General features: G+C 50.3%; 1 protein-coding gene across 2 annotated transcripts; it reads left to right on the top strand.

The window, feature by feature from the left end:
* Positions 1-4,505: 4,505 nt before the first annotated feature.
* Positions 4,506-19,491, top strand: ELAC2 (elaC ribonuclease Z 2). Of its 2 annotated transcripts, XM_076353530.1 has the most exons (24): positions 4,506-4,789; positions 4,875-4,925; positions 5,009-5,079; positions 5,802-5,866; positions 6,493-6,550; positions 7,054-7,122; positions 7,648-7,803; positions 8,300-8,358; positions 9,073-9,131; positions 9,220-9,292; positions 10,349-10,461; positions 11,112-11,210; positions 11,424-11,562; positions 11,641-11,726; positions 12,791-12,900; positions 13,699-13,795; positions 14,807-14,945; positions 15,610-15,648; positions 15,809-15,918; positions 16,381-16,480; positions 16,561-16,681; positions 16,878-16,956; positions 17,759-17,903; positions 18,619-19,491. In XM_076353530.1, exons 1-24 carry the CDS (start codon positions 4,530-4,532, stop codon positions 18,859-18,861), a joined length of 2,541 nt encoding a protein of 846 aa, XP_076209645.1. In that variant the 5' UTR covers positions 4,506-4,529; the 3' UTR covers positions 18,862-19,491. The 2 variants fall into 2 exon arrangements, with proteins under 2 accessions (XP_076209645.1, XP_076209643.1); XM_076353528.1 differs by lacking the exons at positions 4,506-4,789; positions 4,875-4,925; positions 5,009-5,079 and adding an exon at positions 6,342-6,414 and having other exon boundaries at positions 5,835-5,866.
* The last annotated feature ends 687 nt before the right edge of the window (positions 19,492-20,178 follow it).

Below are 20,178 nucleotides of genomic sequence, written 5' to 3'. Positions count from 1 at the left end.
TCTCATTATATTACTCCGGCATCCAGTGCAGAAGAAACACGAAGTTTAGAGCAAACTCCCTGCTTGGCCCACAGCCACCTCAGGAGTGTCAGACCCACGCCGGCTTCTTCACTGACCATGGCAGAAAGCACACAAGCTAAATTAACTGGGGCATCACTACTGAAAAAGCCTCTTTCTGCAACCCAGAATGGCCTCAGCTCCTGGCCCCAACTCTGCATCCTGCCAAGGAGACTCTACCCCCGTCTACACCAGCTCTTCACTGTGTCAGGCCCTCCTCAGCTGTGGAGCAGATCACCCCTGCCATGCTTTCAGCTTGGGCGGGATGTTTCAGACACTAGTCCATTTGGGATTCGATTTTGTGCAGTTTACATGAGCTGGACTTGCCTCTGAGGTGCTGACAGGGCAGGCAGGAGTGTGCCTGCCCCAAAGGGCAGCAGGAAAGGAGGTCTGGGACAGCCTGGTCCTGGAGTACCCATGCCCAAGGTAATGCTGTGCCCTGCAAGTGAAGCCCTTTAGGTTGTTGACGCGATGCTCCTGACCATCGTTTTCAGTCCTGAGCTACAAAGAGTCCTCCCCTGCGCTGGGCCAGGACTTGAACCACTGTAAGGGCAAAGGCTGGGACCTGAACATGCTCTGAGTTCAGTACAGAGGACATAGGCACTGAGCCCCAGATAGAAACTCTGCCAGCTGCATGCCCAACAGCACCCCTCATCTCCCAGGGCCTCCTGTCACAGGGTGACATCTCCATCTCTGGGCAGCCATGAGCAGTCTCTTGCAGTGTCACAGCTTCATGACGCAGGACGGATCTGTCCCTCAGAGTGCCCTCCCCTGCTCCCTGGTGTCTCTGGGAGAATCCCCTTGACTGAGACCAGTACATTGTGGTTGTTGCTTTGCCCTCAAGTTCTTCTATTTTCCACTAATTTTGCTTCTAACCTTGGCCAGACTGGTTATCTTTACAAGCAACAAATTTCACAAGAAGCCTGAGTGGGCCACTGACCCACCTAAACTCTTCATATTGTCCTGTGCCGACTTTAATCTACATGTAAACCTGCTCTTCTAATAAAACTCCAGACTATAAGGGATAACGGATAATCAGCATAATATACAGACCCTGTGTTAGCGAACAAATCGAAGCATCAGTATCATCCTGGGAAAGTCTGAGAGATAAACATCCTCCCTTGTCTGTTCATGGTATCTGTTGGGATATTACTTTTAAATGTCTCTTATGGCATGGCTGATGTTATCGCTTCGGCTGAATTAGTTAACCAAACTCTGCATTACTGTGTGTTATTTAAGTATTAACGGGCCAGATGGGGTGCATTTCCTCGCAGCCCTGAGGCAGCGCTGATTTTACAATGACTCTCCAAGCTGGGGCTGATTACTGCATGCGATCTTCACAAGCTGGAAAGATGAGGCATTCGGGGGAAATTAGACTGTAATTTAAAATTTATTATCAAAGGGCTGGGAGACCTGTTCCAGGAGAGCCACTTGCTCCCAGAGCAGTACTCTGCTTCACACCCCTCCCTGGCCTAGCAGGAGTTCAGACTGACCGCGGCTTCCCAGATCGCTGATGGTCACTTGCAGGCAGCTCGTATCAGTGCCGGCACCACACGCAGGAGGAGGGAGCCAAGGACGACACCAGGACAGGCCATGAGCCTCATACAGAGCAGACGGGCACGAGGAGTGCCAAAAGAAGACACAGATAGGAGGCTGCAAAGCGACCTGGGCTTTCCCTGCTCAGAAGACAGGTTTTGATCTCCGTAGCCTCAGTTAGAGCAGAGAGCAAGCCCTTGGCCCCTTATCGGGCACCTCTGATGGATGCTGCTGACTGCTCCAGCGTTGTCAAACAGCAGCGTGCTGTTGGGTGTGCTCCTGACACCCTCCGCAGCCACCGCACACGGGCACTGTCAGACTGCCTTGCCTGGACTCGAGCCCCGTTTCAGAACGGGACCACCTGCATGCAAAGGAAGCTTAAAGGGCAAAAGCCATTTTCAGTCAGTCCCTGTAGTGCCACGTAAGTGATTTTGAGAAATAGAGATGTTGTCTGCAGCACTAATGTCTCTGGGCGATCCCTGGTCCTCATCACAACCCAGGCAGAGCTCACTGCCTCTGTGCACCCAAGATGTGCACCAACAGACCACAACCGCTACTCCAGGTGACGTTGAGAAGCAAAGGATAGCTTTAATATCCAGAATTTCTGAGAGAACTATTCCAAACTTTTACAAGGTCATGCTGAAAGTTGGAACCCAAGATCTTTCCCAGCTTAATCAAGCACCCTATCTGTCAGACAAAAGATAGTTTTCCAAGGAAATCTGAATCATGGCAAGAATTAAGTTGGCAAAACGCGTGAACCATTCACTTTGTAAGTACTGTAGGGACTAAACTCTGGGATGTCCCTACTTATCCACCAACACAACTGTTAGGCTAGGACCACTCTAACCCAAAACAACGACCAAAACTGTAGAATAAAAGACGTTTCCTCCTGAACCATGAACCAGCCTTTGAAATTCCTCCCCAGTATGTGAGCTGCTCAGACAACATTGCAGCTGAAATGGCAGAGGACAATCGTGTGCTTTCGTTAGTATGAACCTCAGACCAGATTCAGAGTTTTTTATTTACTTCCTGTGAAATCTTCATAAGACTGCTGAGGTATTACAGGCAGTTTTCTTGTTTTACAGAATTTTAGTAAAGTCACAGCTCTAAATACTGGCCTGTGCACACAAAACCAAGCCAGCAAGGTTGGACAAAACTGCCAGGATTCATTTGATGAAAAATACCACACACCATCTTAGTTATTCCATCAACTAAAGAAACATTGGCTGGAAACCCCATGCCAGCTGGTCAGAGCCCTAAAAAAGCTTTTGTGCTCCCAAAGGTATAAAAAAAATGCATTAAGCACAAAAAAAAAAGGTATTTTCATACTTCCTAGTTATTCACCTGAGCAGAAAATCATTGACACAGGGAGGAAACGATGCAGCAGTGGGGCAGGAATGCACAGATAGAACACTCACCTTTAGGAAACTTCAGCTTTTATCGGGAAGCAATGTAAGATCTAAACTGATGTTTCCCTTCCTGTGTGGCTACAAGGAGCAGAGCCAAGTGCTGTGAGTGCAGGCCTGTAACGTGTAAAACGTGCGTGAACAAAGAGTTTGCCATGCAAAGGAACAACCCCTTTATTTCACCCAGAACTAGGGAAAACTAGGGAAAAATACCACGCTAATTTGAGCTATTGTGTGAAGAGATGGGAGTCAGAAGAAGGAGAGACGGTAAGTGAGTTACAGGTTTGGAGAAAGACTGACAGAACAGCTGTAAACAGCCATGGCAAGATCTGGGGGTTTGGACAGGTCCCCACTCAAAGTGCTTGCTTGGGTCACTGGAGAAGAAAGGGAAGAGCATTGGCACTAAGAATAAAGGGAGACAGTGTTTGGAAAGCAAAGCACTGAGAAAGATAAGGTTTGCCTTTGGAAGTAAGGAAGAAAAGGGATATTGATGATTAGAATTGTTTATATTGGGGTACTCTGGTTACAGTAAAATTTAGTGGTTCTTTTTGAAGCAAACAGTAAGCCCGAGGGAACTCAGAGTGGGGTTAGAGAGCTCAAAAATAAACAGAGCTGTGGCCTGGATTGTCTAGTATTTGTAAACAGGCCCTGAACAAGGCTCATATGGAAGAGGGGCTTGTCAGCCACGGGGAAACGGTGAGGAGGAGGCTGGAGGATCACAGGGTCATCTGGGTCCGGGGGGGGGACCCGGGAGGTCCCACCTCCTGCTCAAAGCCGGGTCAGCTCCGAGGTCAAAGCAGGGTGCTCGGGGCTTTATCCAGCCTGGTCCTGACAACCTCCGAGGAGAGGGACTGCGCAGCCCTGCCGGGTACCCGACCCAGCGCCTCACCGTCCTCCCGGGGAAGAGGCTTTCCTTCCACCCGGCTGGCACCTCCTGACACGCTGTGACCAGCCCGGCTCCGGCTCCGGCTCCGGCTCCGGCTCCTCCTCGCGCGTACCTCGCAAAGCCACCAGGCCGCACCAGGCCCCCTCACCCGCGGCCTGTCCGGCCCGGCCCGGGCCCGGCCCAGCCCCGCAGGCCCTGGCTGCGTCCCGGCAGGCCCTGGCGGGCCTCCGGCACGGCGGCTCGCCGCGGCAGGAGCTGCGGCGGGTGCGGGCCGGGCCGCGGCGCTGGGGCGGCGTCGGCACGGCGGGAGGGCCCGGGGAGGCCGGTTGCCGGGCACGGCGGTTGCTGGGCACCCGCGTTGCTAGGCACCCGCTTGGCGCCGCTAAGCACCGCCCCTTAGCGGGACCGCAGGCAGGGAAGTTCCGATTGGGTAAACCCAGTCACGTGAAGGCGGACGGTGGCCGAGCCGGGCCCGGGAGCGGCGCCTCAGGGGCGGGTCGGCTGGCGCGGCCCGTCGCTTCTCATTGGCTTACCCGCATCACATGGCGGGGGGAGCCGCTGAAGCCGCCGCGCGCCTATTGGCGGCGTCCGGGGCGCGGCGCGGCGCGGCGCGCGGCGCGGCGGGGGCGTGGGTACGCGCGCGGATGCGGGCCCTGGCGCGGGCGCTGCCGCCGGTCCTCGGCCTCTGGCGGCGGCTGGCGGCGGGCGGGGCCATGGCCGAGGGCTCCTCGGCGGCGCGGCCGGCGCGGCGGCCCAAGGACGTGCCGCGGCACGTGTGGGCCCGCGAGCGGCGGCGGAGCGCGGGCACGGGCCTGGCGGGGCCCAACACCGTCTACGTGCAGGTGGTGGCGGCCGGGAGCCGCGAGGCGGGCGCCGCCGTCTACGTCTTCTCCGAGTTCAACCGGTGGGTGTGAGGCCGCGGGGACGCCCCGCCGGGGCCGGGGCCGGGGCGCCCCGTCCGGGCCTGCCCTGACGCCCCTTCCCCGCAGGTATCTCTTCAACTGCGGCGAGGGCACGCAGCGGGCCATGCAGGAGCACAAGTAAGCGGGGGCAGCCGGGGGGGGCCGCCCCGGGGCCGCGTCGGTCCCCGCTCGCCCCCACCCACCCCCTTCTCGCCCCGCAGGCTGAAGATCTCCCACCTGGACAGCATCTTCCTCAGCCGGGTGGCCTGGGCCAACGTCGGCGGGCTGCCAGGTGAGGGGGGGGGGGGCTGGCCGTGTGCCCCGGTGGCAGCCTGGCCCTGGTTCCTCCCTCGAGGTCCAGCCGTAGGCAGCAGCTGTCTAGGCCGGAGGTGGTTGCCTCGCGAGCCGCCCGACGTAGCGGTGGAGAGAGGAGAAGGGCTGTCAGAGCGGCGGGATTGCAGCTGGGGCTCTGCGGTGCTTCCAGCTGCAGTGTGGTCTCTGCGACAGTGCGTGCGAACACGTGGTGGAAGAGGCGCTGCCTCCCCAGCACGCATGGCTTTATCTTCCCAAAATCTTCTAGAGTAGAAGGCATTACCAGTGTTGCATTGCCAGCAGGGAGCTGTTCATGAGTCAAACTAATTTCAGCTCAAAGGGACCTACAGAGGTTTCTGGCCAACCCCTGTCCTCAAAGCAGGGTCAGAGTACAACAGATCGCTTAGGATCTCGTCCCTTAAAATTCTGGAAGTCTCTAAGAAAGGAGGAGATTAACAATCTGTTCAGGTAACTTGCTCCAAGTTGTGACTATCAAGGTTTGTAGATATTTTCTTTATCTGCGGAGATAAGAGACTCGTTGAAACTGCCACAAAGCTGAGGCAAAACTGAATTTGGATCCGAGTTTAGTTCTGGCCTTCGTGGAGAGGCCCAGCACTCCTGGGTGCTGAGGGGGATCTTTCTTGTCTGATCTACCAGCGGTTAGTGGGGCCGTGATAAAGCTGTTTCTCTGCTTTCTTTTAGGTATGATTCTTACGTTAAAGGCTATGGGGCTTCAAAGATGTGTTTTCCTAGGGCCACCAAAGCTGGTAAGTAGGGGAAGCTTGCAGAAGGGAGAGCGAACCCTTCAAATGTTAAAGCTTACCTTGAAATCGGGAGTGAATCATCCTACAGGTGTAAAATGCTGGTCTGAGTTAGTACCAGCCTGAAGGTTCTGCCAGAAGGGCTGGCTTTAAAAGGCAAATCTCTTCAGTTAGACGCAGGAGAGGGTCGGAATTCTGCTCCTTAAAGCTGTCTTGTCAGCTAATATTCTGGTAAATCATGTTTTGGAAAAAGGGCGTCCTTTGTTCTCCTGTCTGCTCCCTCCCCATTTTCTTTTAATAGAAACTTGGTCGCTGATCTCCTGCTTAACGCTATCCTTGCCAGCCCAATGCCCTGTCTAGGCTGAAAATTTCCAGTCCTCAGCATTGTTTTATTTCCTTCCAATATCTGCTGACTAATTATATTGATGGAAGGGATGGGGAGAAGAGCGGTTCTTTATTTTCCTTTCTCTTTCTAAATGAGTAATGCCCACCAGAGGGGGGACACCTGCCCGGTTTTTGCCTGGCTGGGCGTTGAGCCTTTGACTTCACTGAAGGTAACTGTACCTCCTGAAAGTGGCGCTGGTAACTGCACTGCGTGGGCCCGGCCTCCTGATACACTGTCTCTTTTTCAGCAAAACTACTTGAAAGCGATTCGACTCTTTCCTGGGCCCCTAAAAAGGATGGATTTAGGTATGTAGGTCAGTGATGTGTAGGTAGTATGAACTTGTAACTTCTTTTTGCATTGAAGAGTAACAACTTCAGAATAAACGCCTCTGGTTTAGAGCCACTCAAAGAAAGTTTTAAACGTTTGTTTTGATCTGATACACTGTTAAAATCCATCACAAGAACTGCCTGGAAGAAAAACAGTGTTTCCAGCTCTGTTTCTGGTTGGCTGCTGCCAGTCTGACCAGTAGCAGGCAGCATTCGGTTTTCGCGCACTTTAACGGCAATTTGCTTCCGGAGTCTGCCAGTGAACTTGCTTACCGTGGTATCGTGGACTACTTTTTGTGGGTGATGGGCTTTTAAGAACTTTAATTATTCATTGATCTTGGCAGTTGGGCAGAGAAAGGGAAGGGGGACATTCAGCAGGTTTTGTTTAAGAAAGAAAAAAGATATTTTCCTGATCTAAATTCTTGTAGAGTATGAATCTCTTCTTACGAACTTGTTAATGCCAGTTTCTGATCTCTTTCCAGCTGTGCAATTGCACACAGAGCCTGAGTATAAGGACGAGACGATGACGGTCTGCCAAATACCTCTTACAGGTGAGCACGTGACGCCGTAGTCAGACAGCAGAAGCACTTGTTCAGTAACCATGCTTAAGGTGGTTAAAGGAGCGGCTTCTGCTTGCAAGCCTGAGTAAGAGGCTTATTAATTTGCATGTTTTTCTCAGGAGAAGGATCTCTTTCAAAGAAACAAGGCCTGCTGACTCAGGGCCTTGGTTTGTTCCTTTAGGTGAGGGTGTATAGAATGACATGTGAAGCATCACTAGATTCGGCTTTCTTAGCCAACTGAGTTTTCTTACTGCTGGAAGCTGTGATACTTAGAGTACAGACACAGACTTGACAGAGTTTAGCAGTTTTGAGAGAATCTGAAGGACTTGGATGACGGACGGCTTCTGAAATAAGTGACTAGAGTATGCAACCGCAAGTCAGACTGGGGGGAAGAGCTCTGTATTTTGGTGCAGTTTAAACATGACTGTCGTGGAAGAGGGTATGCTGCTCATGCTTTTCTTTGTCTGTCCCTTTTGATTGAGTGATCTTTGTCTGGTTTTATTGGACTTGGGACAGGAAAACCACTAGCTGCTGAAAGTACGTTGCCTCAGAGTCCTGGAGCATCAACACAAGGTGGAAATAGCCCTAAAGGGGACACAGGGCCTGGATCCCCAAGAGCTGCACAACAAAGCTTGGAGGAGGGCAAGAAAAAGGGAAGCCCAAAAAAAACAGGTGAAAAAAATGGAATGACCTTTTTAACTTTAATGAAATGATGCCAAATTAAGGATATGCATTTGTCCTCTGAGCCGTTTGCTGTCTGGAAGTGAGGTCTGTAGAGAAGCTCAGCTGAAGGATTACATGGAGCAGAATGAGTTCTGGAAGTTGACACAGAACTAAAAGGCCTAGAAACTGGATGCGATTCCTACTTGGGGTGTGATTAGTCCCCGTAGTAGTTTGCCCCTGGCTGGAGTGGGTGCTCCAGCCTTTGTAATTTAGTTACGAGTGGATGTTGGGGTTGATTATTTTTCAGTCTTGGGCTTTATTTTGGTTTCTTGTAGCTGAAACCGTGGGCGCTCTGGCCTTAGGTGCTCGTAACATTTTGCTGCTGGGCTCCAAGCTGGCTGGATGATGTTGTTCCTGTTAATGCTTTAGCAAACACTGACACATTTTGGCTTTAAGAAAAATGATAGTCAGTGGTGATTCTGAGTAGTTTTGCTTTCTTTTACAGGTGGCGAACAGAAGTGTGCAAGCAGGCATCCCGATCTGGTGATGGCTTTCCTTTGTAAAGTAAGCTTGGACACAAAGGTGTCTAAATCAATGTAGACTAGAATACGGAATAGAGTATTTCAGTTGGAAGGGACGTACAACGATCATCTAGTCCAACGGCCTGATCAATTCAGGGCTGGCCAAAAGTTAAAGCATGTTGTTAAGGGCATTGTCCAAACACCTCTTCAACACTGACAGGCTTGGGGCATCGATCACCTCTCTAGGAAGCCTGTTCCAGGGTTTGACCACCCTCCCTGTAAAGGAATGCTTCCTGATGTCATTAGGACATTTCATCTCACTAAATGGATTTAATTGGAGATAGCATTTTCAAGCAGGACTTTGAAGCTATTTTGTGATTCTACTTTTTAAAGGTCAGAGTAACTATAGCATGAGTAGGAATGTGTAAAAACTAGAGACATTTTTTTAGAAGTGTTCTTTATAGAGCAGCCAATTAAGAGTATACAGGTTCCGTTCTTGCTTAATGCTTACAGTAGGGATGTCTGTCCTGCTTACTTGGCTAAAGAAGGGAGCAAGAAGAGCAGCGTGATCCTGGAAACCAGAAAGTCTAGTAAAAGCTTTTTGGGGGTAAATTAGACTAGTGGCTGTGGAACTGAAAAGAAAAAAAAAAAAATTTCCCTTGGCTTGTGGGGAAACACTTAAACTGGAAGTATGTGGATCTTGTTTCCTGGCCCTCTTTATTTGGCTGATAATTCTGTTTTATTTAACTCTTTTCAGATTCACCCAAAGAAGGGAAAATTCCTAGCAGCTAAAGCACAGGAGATGGGCCTGCCAGTGTAAGTACAAGATCCCAGCCTGGGGGATGGGGTGACACCAGGCATGTTGATGTTGGCAAGCTAAATATTTCTATGGCCTTGTTTTCAGGGGAACTCCGGCCATTCTTCCCATAATTACAGCTCTCAAAAATGGGGAGAGCATCACTTTTGAAGGCAGAGAGGTAAGATGTATCTGTGCTTTCTGCTGTGGCTTTGCCATCTTCCCTCCTTCACTGGGCTCCCAGGGTGACAGTCTTTTTGTGCAGAATGTTTTGCCTACCAACAGGTATTGGGCCATGTTTTTGGGAGTGTTCTTTTTTTGTTTTGGTTTTTTTTTTTTTTTTACACCCATTCTTGAGGCAAGGGCGGATGATGGTTGCCTGCCGACTCCCTCTCATCCCTGCTGAGAGGTTGGCATGGGTTTTGCTGGCTTTGAGTGGCTACTTTTAGTTAGTGACTGGTCCCTGTTCCAGCCCCAAGTTGTTGTTGAATGTGGCTCCCATGGAGGGCATGTCTGGGGCTGTTGGAGGGGTATGATTAGGGAAGTACACTCTGAAATTACTTCATTTGTGAGTATGGCTGTGTGTCTGCTATTTGTTAGAGCTTCCTCATCTCCCTTTCCCAAGGCTGATACAGGTCTAGGAGTGAACTAGTGGTGTTAATCCCTGCATGTTTTAAATCTGGGGTTTGAATGCCTGTGAAGCTATCACTCCCTCCTTATTCTATTTGCACCTCTTAGACCAAAAGAAGTTCAATGGTTCCTGTGTACAGGGTCTTAATGTCTCAAACGCTAGTCTGAAGTGAGAGGCAGAGCCAGCTCTGGCCATGTTCCAGATGATCTGTAAGTGAAGATCCTAACCTGGGAGATAGGATTGATGTACCTTTGTGTCCTAAGAATTTCACAAAGCCTTTTTTTCTTAAGCAGGCTTTTGCTACCATCTGAATCTGCTGTGGGAACCTAAGAAGCTGCTAAAATTCCCTTCCTTGCATTAGGTTGTGGTTTGCTCTGAGGCCAGGGTTGGGATTTGCTGTTACACAGCAAAATGCAAACTTGTGTAATGAGAGTAGAAAGGGAACAAGAACTGCAGTGGCTCAGTTTGCTGAGCATTGAGAGAGCCTCCTTGGAGCTGCCTGCTGGGGGCTGGCTGACGGAACAGCTGCCGAAAGAGTCGGACTGATGCAAGAAGGGCTGCGTGTATAGCTTGACTGTGGTGTGATCTTTGTGTATCTGCCTGCAGCTCTTTCCTGAAGAACTGTGCACCCCTGCTGATCCTGGCCCAGTGTTCATTGTGCTGGAGTGTCCTCACGAGGGCTTTGTGGATGCCGTCTGCGAAAACGAGACCTTCCGAAGGTAGCAGGGCTGGGTGACCTGGAGTGTTTGGGGGAAGACATCTGTGCTGAGCTTTGCCAAAGAGAAGTTCTTGTTCTGTTCTAGATGTGTTGGTTCTTGTGGCTGCTGTCTGAGCTGTTTGGCACTGTTAAGGAGCTAGAGGTGCAAGAAAGGACTAGTGGTGCATTTTTGAGCCTTTTAGGAAAGGCAGGCCTGTGCAGGACTGTGGGGTTCTGTAACTGTGACAGGCCTGTCTTCCCTCAGGGGCCTCCAGAGGAGGAAATGTGCACTGGTGTCTTGCTGGGGAGCAATGTAGAGACTGCCGCTTCCCTGTGCGGTGGAAGCCTGGACTGCATGTAACGTCTCTGTCAGGCTGTGCAGAAGCATGTTAGGTTTCTGAAAGGCTCTGCAGATGTTGTTGCTCTTGGAGGAGAGGAACTGCCCTGGGGGGGAGAGTGGGGGTGTCAGCAAATGGCAGGCTTGAGCCTCGCGGAGCCTTGTGCCTACCGCGATGTGGAGCCTAGAGCTCCTGGGCTGTGCTCTTAAGATCTGTGCTTTGCCTGCTTCAGAGAGGACATCTCTGGTAGCACCAAGATGGGAGAGGGGAGGGGATGCCAAGGTGATGGAGGACTGAAGCACAGGTATTCTTTCTGTATTTGAATGTGCCCCAGGTACCAGGAAGGACTTCCTGAGAACAAGGTGGCCTTGGTTATTCACATGACTCCAGAGTCAGTGCTTCGAGACAGCCGCTACCAGCAATGGCTGGAAAGGTATGTGGTCTTCCCATTACTTGGTTTCATGTCACTGTTGGGGAGCAGTGTGTTCTCATGGTGCAAATGTTTTTCCCAGAGTAGAAATAGCTGTTGGCTGGCAGCAGGGCTCTGCTGGCTCAGATGAGACTTTAGCTAATGGCTCAGGTGTGCACGTATGCCCAACTCTAATGTGGGGCTGAAGCTGTTGTGCATTTTATTGTCCTCTTACAGATTTGGACCTGGAACTCAGCACTTGGTGCTCAATGAAAACTCCTCCACAGTGCACAACCCACGCAGCTACAAGATCCAAACTCAGCTGAACCTCATCCACCCAGAGATCTTCCCTCTGCTCACCACCTACCAGAGCAAGGTAGGCCAGGCCCTGCTTGCCTGTGTACCTCATGCCCCTGAGCAAAGAATGTCTTTAATGTCACTCTTGTCCCTGTAGGAAGAAGAGGCTGTGTGTAGCGTGCCCATTGTGAGAGGAGAGTGCCTCTTGAAATACCACTTCAGACCACAACAGGATTGGCAGAGGTCGGTGGGAATCTTTGACTTACCAGTTTTTGGGTGTTGGCTTGAAGCAGCTTTTCAGTGTGAGTCTGTGCTGAGGGAGGACAGTTCGTAGGCATCCTTTGAGATTCTTATTGGTGGCAGTGCTGGGGTAGCTGTCAAGCTATCAGCCGTGTTTTGAGGGGTGTGTCCCTGTCCCTGAAAGTCTCGGACAAGGTGTAGGACACGGATGAGTGAACCGCTGAAAACACCACCTGGCCAGCTGTTTGGAGTGTTGTTTCTGTCCCTCGCTCTTATCGTCTCTGTGCTCCTCTGTCCTCTGCTTTGACCTCGTATGCTGTGCACCCAACCATGGCTGTGGCAGAACAGATGGTGGCAGGGAGAGACTTTTCAGGGAGCCTGGTGAAAGTCTTATCAGGCTTTCTGGGTCTTCAAATGGTATCAGAGCTGAAAGTTCAGGTGGTTAAACAGTTGCAAACTTCTCCACTGGTGCTTGCTTTGTGGGCAAGTAGGAAAAGCTGCTCAACGAGGATCTTAAGGGCACGGGACCACGTGATGCAAGGGGATACCAGCTGCCAAGGCTCAAATTTCTGGCTCTGTTGGGTGGAATAGGAGGACCCAGATGCCAAGAAGAGTTTAAGTTTCTCTGCTTAAGGCACCTGAAGGCCTTTAGTACCGCACATGCTCTGATGCAGGGCCAGGAGATGGGACCCTTATACTTTTAAGTGGTGCCTGGAGCCCTTTCGGGTGGTTGTTCCTCTTCCAGGAGTCTCCGTGCTGCCTTGCAGTGCCCTCTAGTGTCTGGCAGCTCTCTGGATCTGGACAGCGCAGGGGAGCATTCTCCAGGAGCTTCTCCGGTTTAGTGGAATGATTATTTCTGTGGGGTAGCTCAGCCCAGCCAGACCCTTTTGGTGCACACCACACTGGTGGATGTATCTTCCCCCACCCCTTAAAATGGGACTTGGAAGGAGCATTTGACCCTTTGTTGTAAGGCTGTTTTGGCACAGTAATTTGGCACTTTGCTCTGAAAAGTGCTGTCTTTTCAGTTCCTGCCCTGCCCCATCCTGATACATGGCCTGTTCTTTCAGAGATGCTGTGACTGTCTGCGATCACGATGCATTTGTAAGTGAAGCCTTGGATCTCCCTGACTTCCAGACTCGTGTGAAGGAGTGCAAAGAGAGTCTGTCTGCTGTACCAGGTAAGGATCAGCAACTTGTCTTGGGTCAGTGTAATGGGAAGTAGGTGGTCTTGGTGACCCACTGCTTTAGAGCCCAGACAAAGCTGTGAACATGCAGTTTTCCTGCTGCCTGAGAGGTGCTCCTAAGTCCTCCTGGAGCTTTGCAGAGGACAGGCTTAGCGCAAACTGAGTTAGCTCATTTCGGTTGGATTTACGCAGTCTTGTGCTTCTGGTTTTCTAAAGCTGCTAGGTTTGGGGATTGAGTGCTGTTGGGGGCAGTTAGAGACAAAACACCCGTGTGTCATTTCTCTGAGTTGACCAGAGCTCTGCTCGTGTTGAATGCTGTCATAGCAGCCACAGTGCGAGTCCCTATGTCTGGGAGAAGTCTTGCTCTAGAACCAGCTCCCTGTGGGGCACTCTCCTCTGAATTTCAGTTGTCCTGTTGGCAGTGAGGCTTTCATGGTACGACACAGCACCGCTCACTCACTGTCTGGATCCTGATTATGGGGAGAGTCAGGGCACTGTAGAACAGGAGTCAGGTCCCTCTTGAACTGCCAGCTCTGTCATGGGCAATGAGCAGAGTCCTTGTTTGCCCACCTTTGGATATGCAGTTATGCATTGTGATGTGTTTTCTTGGTGGTGCTTGTTCTGTCTTCTCTTGTGAACCTTGCTGCTGTAGGCAAGCCAGAGGCTGGGGAAGGCAAAAATGAATGTGCTGGACATGTAGACTCTGGAGTTACTAGGCTGTTGAACTAAGTGGTGTCTGACTAGGCAGTATGTGGATAACACTTACAAACCCTTGTTGTCTGTTTTCTCCAGGAAATGTGGGTTCTTATCCTGAAATTGTGTTCTTGGGAACAGGATCTGCAATTCCAATGAAAATCCGAAATGTCAGTTCCACGCTGGTAAATACCAGGTAAATCCCAATGTCATGCATTCTGTTTGGAGAGGCTCAGCGTCCCAAGAGGGTGTTGCCCAAGGGATGTTTTGACCAGTGTGTTGATGACATAGGGAGAGTCCCCCAGTTGTGGAGTCTGTAGGACTTCAGTTTCAGGCACCTGTCTCTCTGTAGGTGGGGAAGACTTGAGAGCCACCTGTAAAACGAAACATTTAATGTCTTCATTCTTTTTACCATCTGCCCCAAGGGTGTGTTCAGCATCAACACAAGACCAGAATGAGCTATGCAGACAGAACAGTCTTTCTAAAGCCTTGGCTAGTAGGGCTGGGGTAGCGTTTAGAGGTGTAGTGAATTAGGGAACAAATGGGTAATTGTTAGCATAAACTATTGTAGCTAGCAACTCCGATAGCGTAGATGCTGTTGCAAGCATAATAGAATGTTTGGCAAAGACACTGTAACCCTATTGTTAGCAGGAGTTACAGAAGTTGGGTAGGTAACAGAAACTTAAATGTATACACTCAGCGACCATCTGGTTGATACCAGCCTTGCGGTCTGAAGCTCAGCCAACTCAGCATTCTGGGCCAAAGGTGAAGGTACACGGTGAAGAAGACTGTGAATCTTCCTCCAAAAGACCCCAACAGACGACCACCAGACGGCAGTACGCGTGCGCCAGGAGGAGGGAGCCTATGATAATAGGTTCCTGGAAATAATTAAAATATCCCCGCCTTTTCTCAGAACTAGTTGTACTAACCCAGCCTGTGGTAATGAATATGTACACCGCAGAACCATATGAGGGACAGTTAATGCAACATACGGTGTGCAAGCTAGGAGGAGCTATCCCCCTTGCACCCGGCGCCGTAATAAACATACCTGCTTTATAACTCTTTTGAGTTGTGAAGTTTGATACCGCATGTCAGTAGAGCACTGAGAGCTCTCTACCTTCCAACCCAAAAGATCCCCCTCCCTGAATGGGCCCTGGTCAGAGCTCCTACACTGGCTGCTAAATGTCTTTGTCACTTGTCTTGTCAGCTCTACCCGATCCTTGCTCTTGGACTGTGGGGAAGGAACGTTTGGACAGCTCTGTCGCCACTATGGAGAGCAAGTTGACCAAGTGCTGTGTAACATAGTAGCTGTGTTTGTGTCTCACATGCATACTGATCATCATTCGGTAGGTTGAGTGTGCTGGAAGGAGAAGGGGTCCTGTGCAGGCATGCTCTGCTGTTTGGGATTCAGATGTAGCTGCAGCTGTTGAATGTAGGCTGCCCTGCTATTAGGGCTGCACTTCCCCTCTGCATTCCTCAGGCACTACTGAATCTGTCTGTGTTTCTAATCCCCTCTCCCTTCCTGTTAGGGGTCCCTGCAGATTTGCCGGGGTCATCCAGAGTTGTAATTTTTTAGCAGTGTCCAACCCAGCTTCCTTCAGTGCTTTGCAATAAATAGTCACAGAAGAACCAGTTGGTCTATTCTAGATTGGGCCTGATCAGGGCAGGCTGTTTGCTGATCTGCTGTCGTGTGTCTGGAAACCACACCGGGTCTGAGGTGTTGGGTAGAGACTTTCTGCTCTCTACCCTTCTTTTGGGAGCAGACACAGCAGCACTAGGAAGGGCTGAGGGGCTTGTGTTGTGGGCTGCTGGCCATCAGCTTGGGGGCATAAGCAGTGACAATGTTACAACAGCTCAGCAAGTTGCAGTTATTGGAAAAGCAGTAATCACATATTTCTGACTATAAGTTTTCACAAAAACTGCAGCTTGCTGAGCTGCGGTAGTACTGTTGCCACTTACACCCCAGATATTTCTGACTACAGCTTGCTGTCTTGTTTATTCCCTTTGCAGGGGTTGTTGAACATCCTGATGGAGAGGCGGAGAGCTTTTGTAAGTAGTACTGTTGTTTCACTGCTCCTGAACTTGCCTTGGAGTGAGGGGAGGGGACCTTCTGAGTAGTGGAAAAGCACCATTATTTCCCTAGGTATTTCTTCTCTCTGATTTGGTGTATAACTAGTACTGATTTTTTCCCCTGCCTTTGCTTTTTCAGGCAGCCCTTGGTCAGGCTTTCATCCCTCTGTTTCTGGTAGCACCTGAACAGATCATGCCTTGGCTACACGAGTACCACAACCACTGTGAAGAGATTCTCGGAGACATCAGGTGAGTGTTCTGTGTGGTATCTGGAGAAATGTCCTTGCTTGGGTCCTTACTCAAGGCAAACTACTGGCATCCGTTCCCCACACCCCTTCGTTGAAGGCAACTCTGACTCCCTCCACGGTGTGTAGAATTAGGATGTGCAGTTTGCAAAGGGGAGGATAGGGTTTGTTACTCAGTTGTGCTACTTAATAGAGGCTTACATGCAGGCTTTCCTCTTCCTTAGGAAAGAGGAGTTGGGCAAGTGAAAAAAGATTCCTGGAAGAGAGAGTATTTGACAGTGGGTTGGATGAGTTACTGGGGCACTGGATAGTGAAAGCAAGGGGAAAAACAGATGGGTACACAAAAACTTTTTGTTTGTAAGGCCCTGAAATGAGAAGGAGAAATAGGAGGAATAGGCTGCTTAGAGATAAGATCAGGTTTTACTTTGTACCTGTCCTTAGTTCTCTTTTCTCCCCTCCCTCACAGAATGATTACTTCCCAGTCTCTTGTGAAAGGCTGTGAGAACATCAGACCTAAAGCCAAATGGTTTGTCAGTTCTCTGTTAGAGAACTACGACTTGGCTGAGGTAAGCTCACGAGCTGGCAAGGTCAGTTGCTGTGAGGGGCAAGAGGGGACCTGCGGTCTAACACTTATATCCTTGTTCAGTTTCAGACTTGTGAAGTCCAGCACTGTAAAAATGCTTTTGCATGTTCAATGATCCACAAGTCTGGCTGGAAAGTAGTCTATTCTGGTGACACAATGCCCTGCATGGCCTTAGTACAAATGGGTAGGTGACAAAACCCCTCTGCTTGAAGAATCTCTTGGAGAAAGGTCTTGAACTTAGTATCCGAAGCGGGCACCCCAAACCCTTGGTGCTATGCCTGCAATGCAATGAGGGGCTAAGGGGGGGAAATGAGAGTTCATGTGGGCAGTCAAACTAGTCTATGTTCAACTGAAGGTTGAATATATGATTACTTACACAGGGAAAAATGCTACCCTGCTGATCCATGAAGCAACGCTGGAAGATGGCATGGAAAAAGAAGCAATAGAGAAGACACACAGGTGGGGTGTGTTCTGCTGTCTCTCACTATTAGGAAGGTGAAGGTGCGGAGCTGGGCTTTGTCCTCGGAGCTGGTGGTGAAGGACCCAAGTCCTGTAGATGGTTCTGGTGTGCATAGAGCTCTTCAGCACTAAAAACCATGTGTTTCTCATTGCACCAGCTCTGTGACTCTCACAGCTCCTCTGAACGTCCCCAAAGAGAGATGGGGAAAGCTTTTTAAGTGGACAGTAGTAACTCTACAAATAGACTAGCCCAAAGGAAAGGTCCTCTGCTTGATTACATTTCAGGACTAAGCTCAGGAGGTAGAAGAGTCGTCATACCCGCCCCCCAGCTAACCACGCAATTCAAACTGAGCGCTGCAGCCAGCGATACTGAGTGCTGCCCCCAGCTAAAGCGGGGAGACCTGAGAGCAGCTTCTCGAAATTACATGTGAGTTACAGTGCAAGAGAGCCGGACTTGCTGGCACCCCTGGGACAAGTATTCGAGTAAGTCCCTGTCCCCAGTTTGTGGAGCTCTTAACTGTAGAGCTGCAAGTAATTACAGGCTGCTTTCCTGCGCTCAGAGTGGTTTGGAAGTCAGAGACTTGCCACCAGCACGGCTCGCCAGAGGAAGAGGTGGCTGGGCGTGCCTGCAAAGAGCAAGGACACCTTGTGCCCAGCGAGTGTTAGATAGGATCTAGTGTTGGCTGTTGGTGAGATGTGACCGTAGATGCAAAGCAGCCTGCCCTGCCCCGTTGGAGGGGCAGTGCTAGCCAGCCCGTGTGTGACCGGGGTACGAGGTGCCATGTTCCTGTTCCTTTTGCAGCACAACCTCCCAGGCGATTCAGACTGGGATGAAGATGAACGCGGAGTTCATCATGCTCAATCACTTCAGTCAGAGATACGCCAAGATCCCGCTCTTCAGTGAAGACTTCAGCGAGAAGGTTGGAATTGCATTTGATCATATGAGGGTAAGTTGGGAACTTTGAGCCAGGTTGTGGGAAAGGTTTCAGTGTTACTTTGGGATGGCTGCTGCTGAATTAAATTCTCCACTTGTAATGTTGTATCAATACACCATCTCCTCCTGAAGAGTAATCTGGTCTGAAACAGCTCCTTTTACTGCTGGCAGCAGACATCACCAATGTGGGGGAGAATGCGTGGCACAGAGTGAGACAGGTGCTGATGGCTCTTGAGAACTTAAGTCCACTCTTAACACGCTGGGTACTTGCCTCGTGTCACCTCTATTCTGTGCATGCTACTCCCAGCTGAAAACCCAATTTTGCTTCCATTCCCACTCCCTTCTCAGTCGGTGTGCTGCAAAAGGCATCCAGGAGCCAAAAGCTGCTGCCATTGGATTGAACGCAGTCGTAGCAGTGCGAAAAGCTCACTAATCAATCAAAACTTGTACAGTGTCCACATCATTTCTTGTAGATGTAAAGAAAATGTAAACAACTTGGCATATGGGATCTGTGGACTGACTGCTCTAGGGTTGAAAATGATGACCTGCCTGCTAGTGTAGATGCAGCTGAAAATCATGGGCGAGGTTAGGGCTCCTCTGCGCTGGGGGCTGCACGGAGGAAGAGGCAGTGCCCTGCCATCTGAACGGGCGAAAGGCGGGATGGGGCGGGGGGAAGGAAAACAAAAAGCAATTCTCACGCAGGTGTTCCTGTGTCTGATGTATTTCAGGTACGTTTTGGTGACTTCCCGACCATCCCGAAGCTGATCCCGCCTCTGAAGGCTTTGTTTGCGGATGACATAGTAGAAATGGAGGAGCGGAAGGAAAAACGTGAGATGCGTCTCCTGAAGGAGACTGCTTTAGTCCTGGACGAACTGGCTGGCGGTGAGAACAAGGAAGCGCCATGCCAGAAACGGAAGCAAGCCAAGAACCATCAGGAACTACCAAACAAGAAGCTTAAAACAGTAAACTGAGAGAAACGAGGTTAAGAATGCTCTGCTCTGTAAGAGGTGCCTTGCCCTCCGCAGGCCTTGGGAGTGCGCAGTGCCGAGGGCTGCCCGCGGGCACCATGGAAAAGGGGGCTGGCCTCAGCATCTGGGTTTGCTTGGTCATCGGTAGATCTCCGTGGGCTGAAGCTACCAAGCATGCTGTTAGCAGCGCGAGTCCTTGTGGCGATAGTATCTGCCCATACAGTTCCTGTTCCTGGGTCTCACCAGTCCATGTGTCGTTTTTCTTTTAGCCAAAAGTTCTTCTCTCTGAACTGTTTTAATTTTTGGTTTTATACTAGAAGCTATTGGTAATGTAACAGCAGCAGCTGTGACCTTTGCCAGAGATCAGGTTTGAGAAGCTCTTGAGGGGCCGTGGATTTGCCAGAATAAGGCGGGCGGGTCTCTGGGTTATGAGGAACGTAACTAGGTATCAGAACCCAGCTCACAGGAGGAAATCTCACAATAAAATGGGAACCAATTAATTTTTAGGTTAATTTAGGGATGTGGATGCTGCTGTGTTCCCATTTTATTTTTGGTTTTCTCAGCTGATTTTTTTCATAAGATCAGTTTTCCAAAACCTTTATTTAGAACCTGAATAAACCACTCAACATCTTACAGGAGGCTGTGTTTTGTTTAGATTGCTAACGAGGACTTAGTGAGGGAAAACAAATACCTGAATTGCTCCGGAGAATGACCTCGGTTGGCTGTTTCTGCACTACAGCATTAGTGTAAAGACCAAGATCTCACCCTGATGCTGGGGCCTCATGCCTGTTCTGGCTGTGTCTCGTGCCAGCAAAATGATATCTGCCCCTTTACCCCACAGGCAGGAGCTTCACTTGTCAGTTCAAGCTGGTAACTGCTGGGGGTGGCTTTTGAATGGCTCCAGAGCAGACGACTGAGAGATTTCTCGAGCAGATCCCGGTCCCGGATGCAGGGGCCAGGAAAGCTGGCAAAGCAGGCTGATGTGGGGAAGGCCTGCGGTTAAGAGAAGTGTTTTAGAGGCTTTCTGTGGGTCAGCTTTGCTTCTGTTACCGGTGCTGTAACAGCATGTGTTTGTAAGCAAGAGGGGGAGTTTTGCCCTGTTTCAGTTAAGGAGTTCATTTTCAGAGGCAAGTAGAAGGCACCGGGCCCCCAAGCCCTGCTCAGCAAATGATACCAGCACATATTAAAGGTTTATGTCTTCATTTTCCGTCACCTTAAAATGAAGTCTTGAACTGGCAGCAAAGTGTCTTTTGTCGATCAGCTGCGCTTTAATATTATGCCTGTCTAAAGAGGAAACTGGGCAATTGTCACAGCCGGGTG

Source organism: Aptenodytes patagonicus, chromosome 16, assembly GCF_965638725.1.
Source record: "Aptenodytes patagonicus chromosome 16, bAptPat1.pri.cur, whole genome shotgun sequence".
Taxonomy (NCBI): domain Eukaryota; kingdom Metazoa; phylum Chordata; class Aves; order Sphenisciformes; family Spheniscidae; genus Aptenodytes; species Aptenodytes patagonicus.
This window is presented reverse-complemented; position numbering and strand designations above follow the sequence as displayed.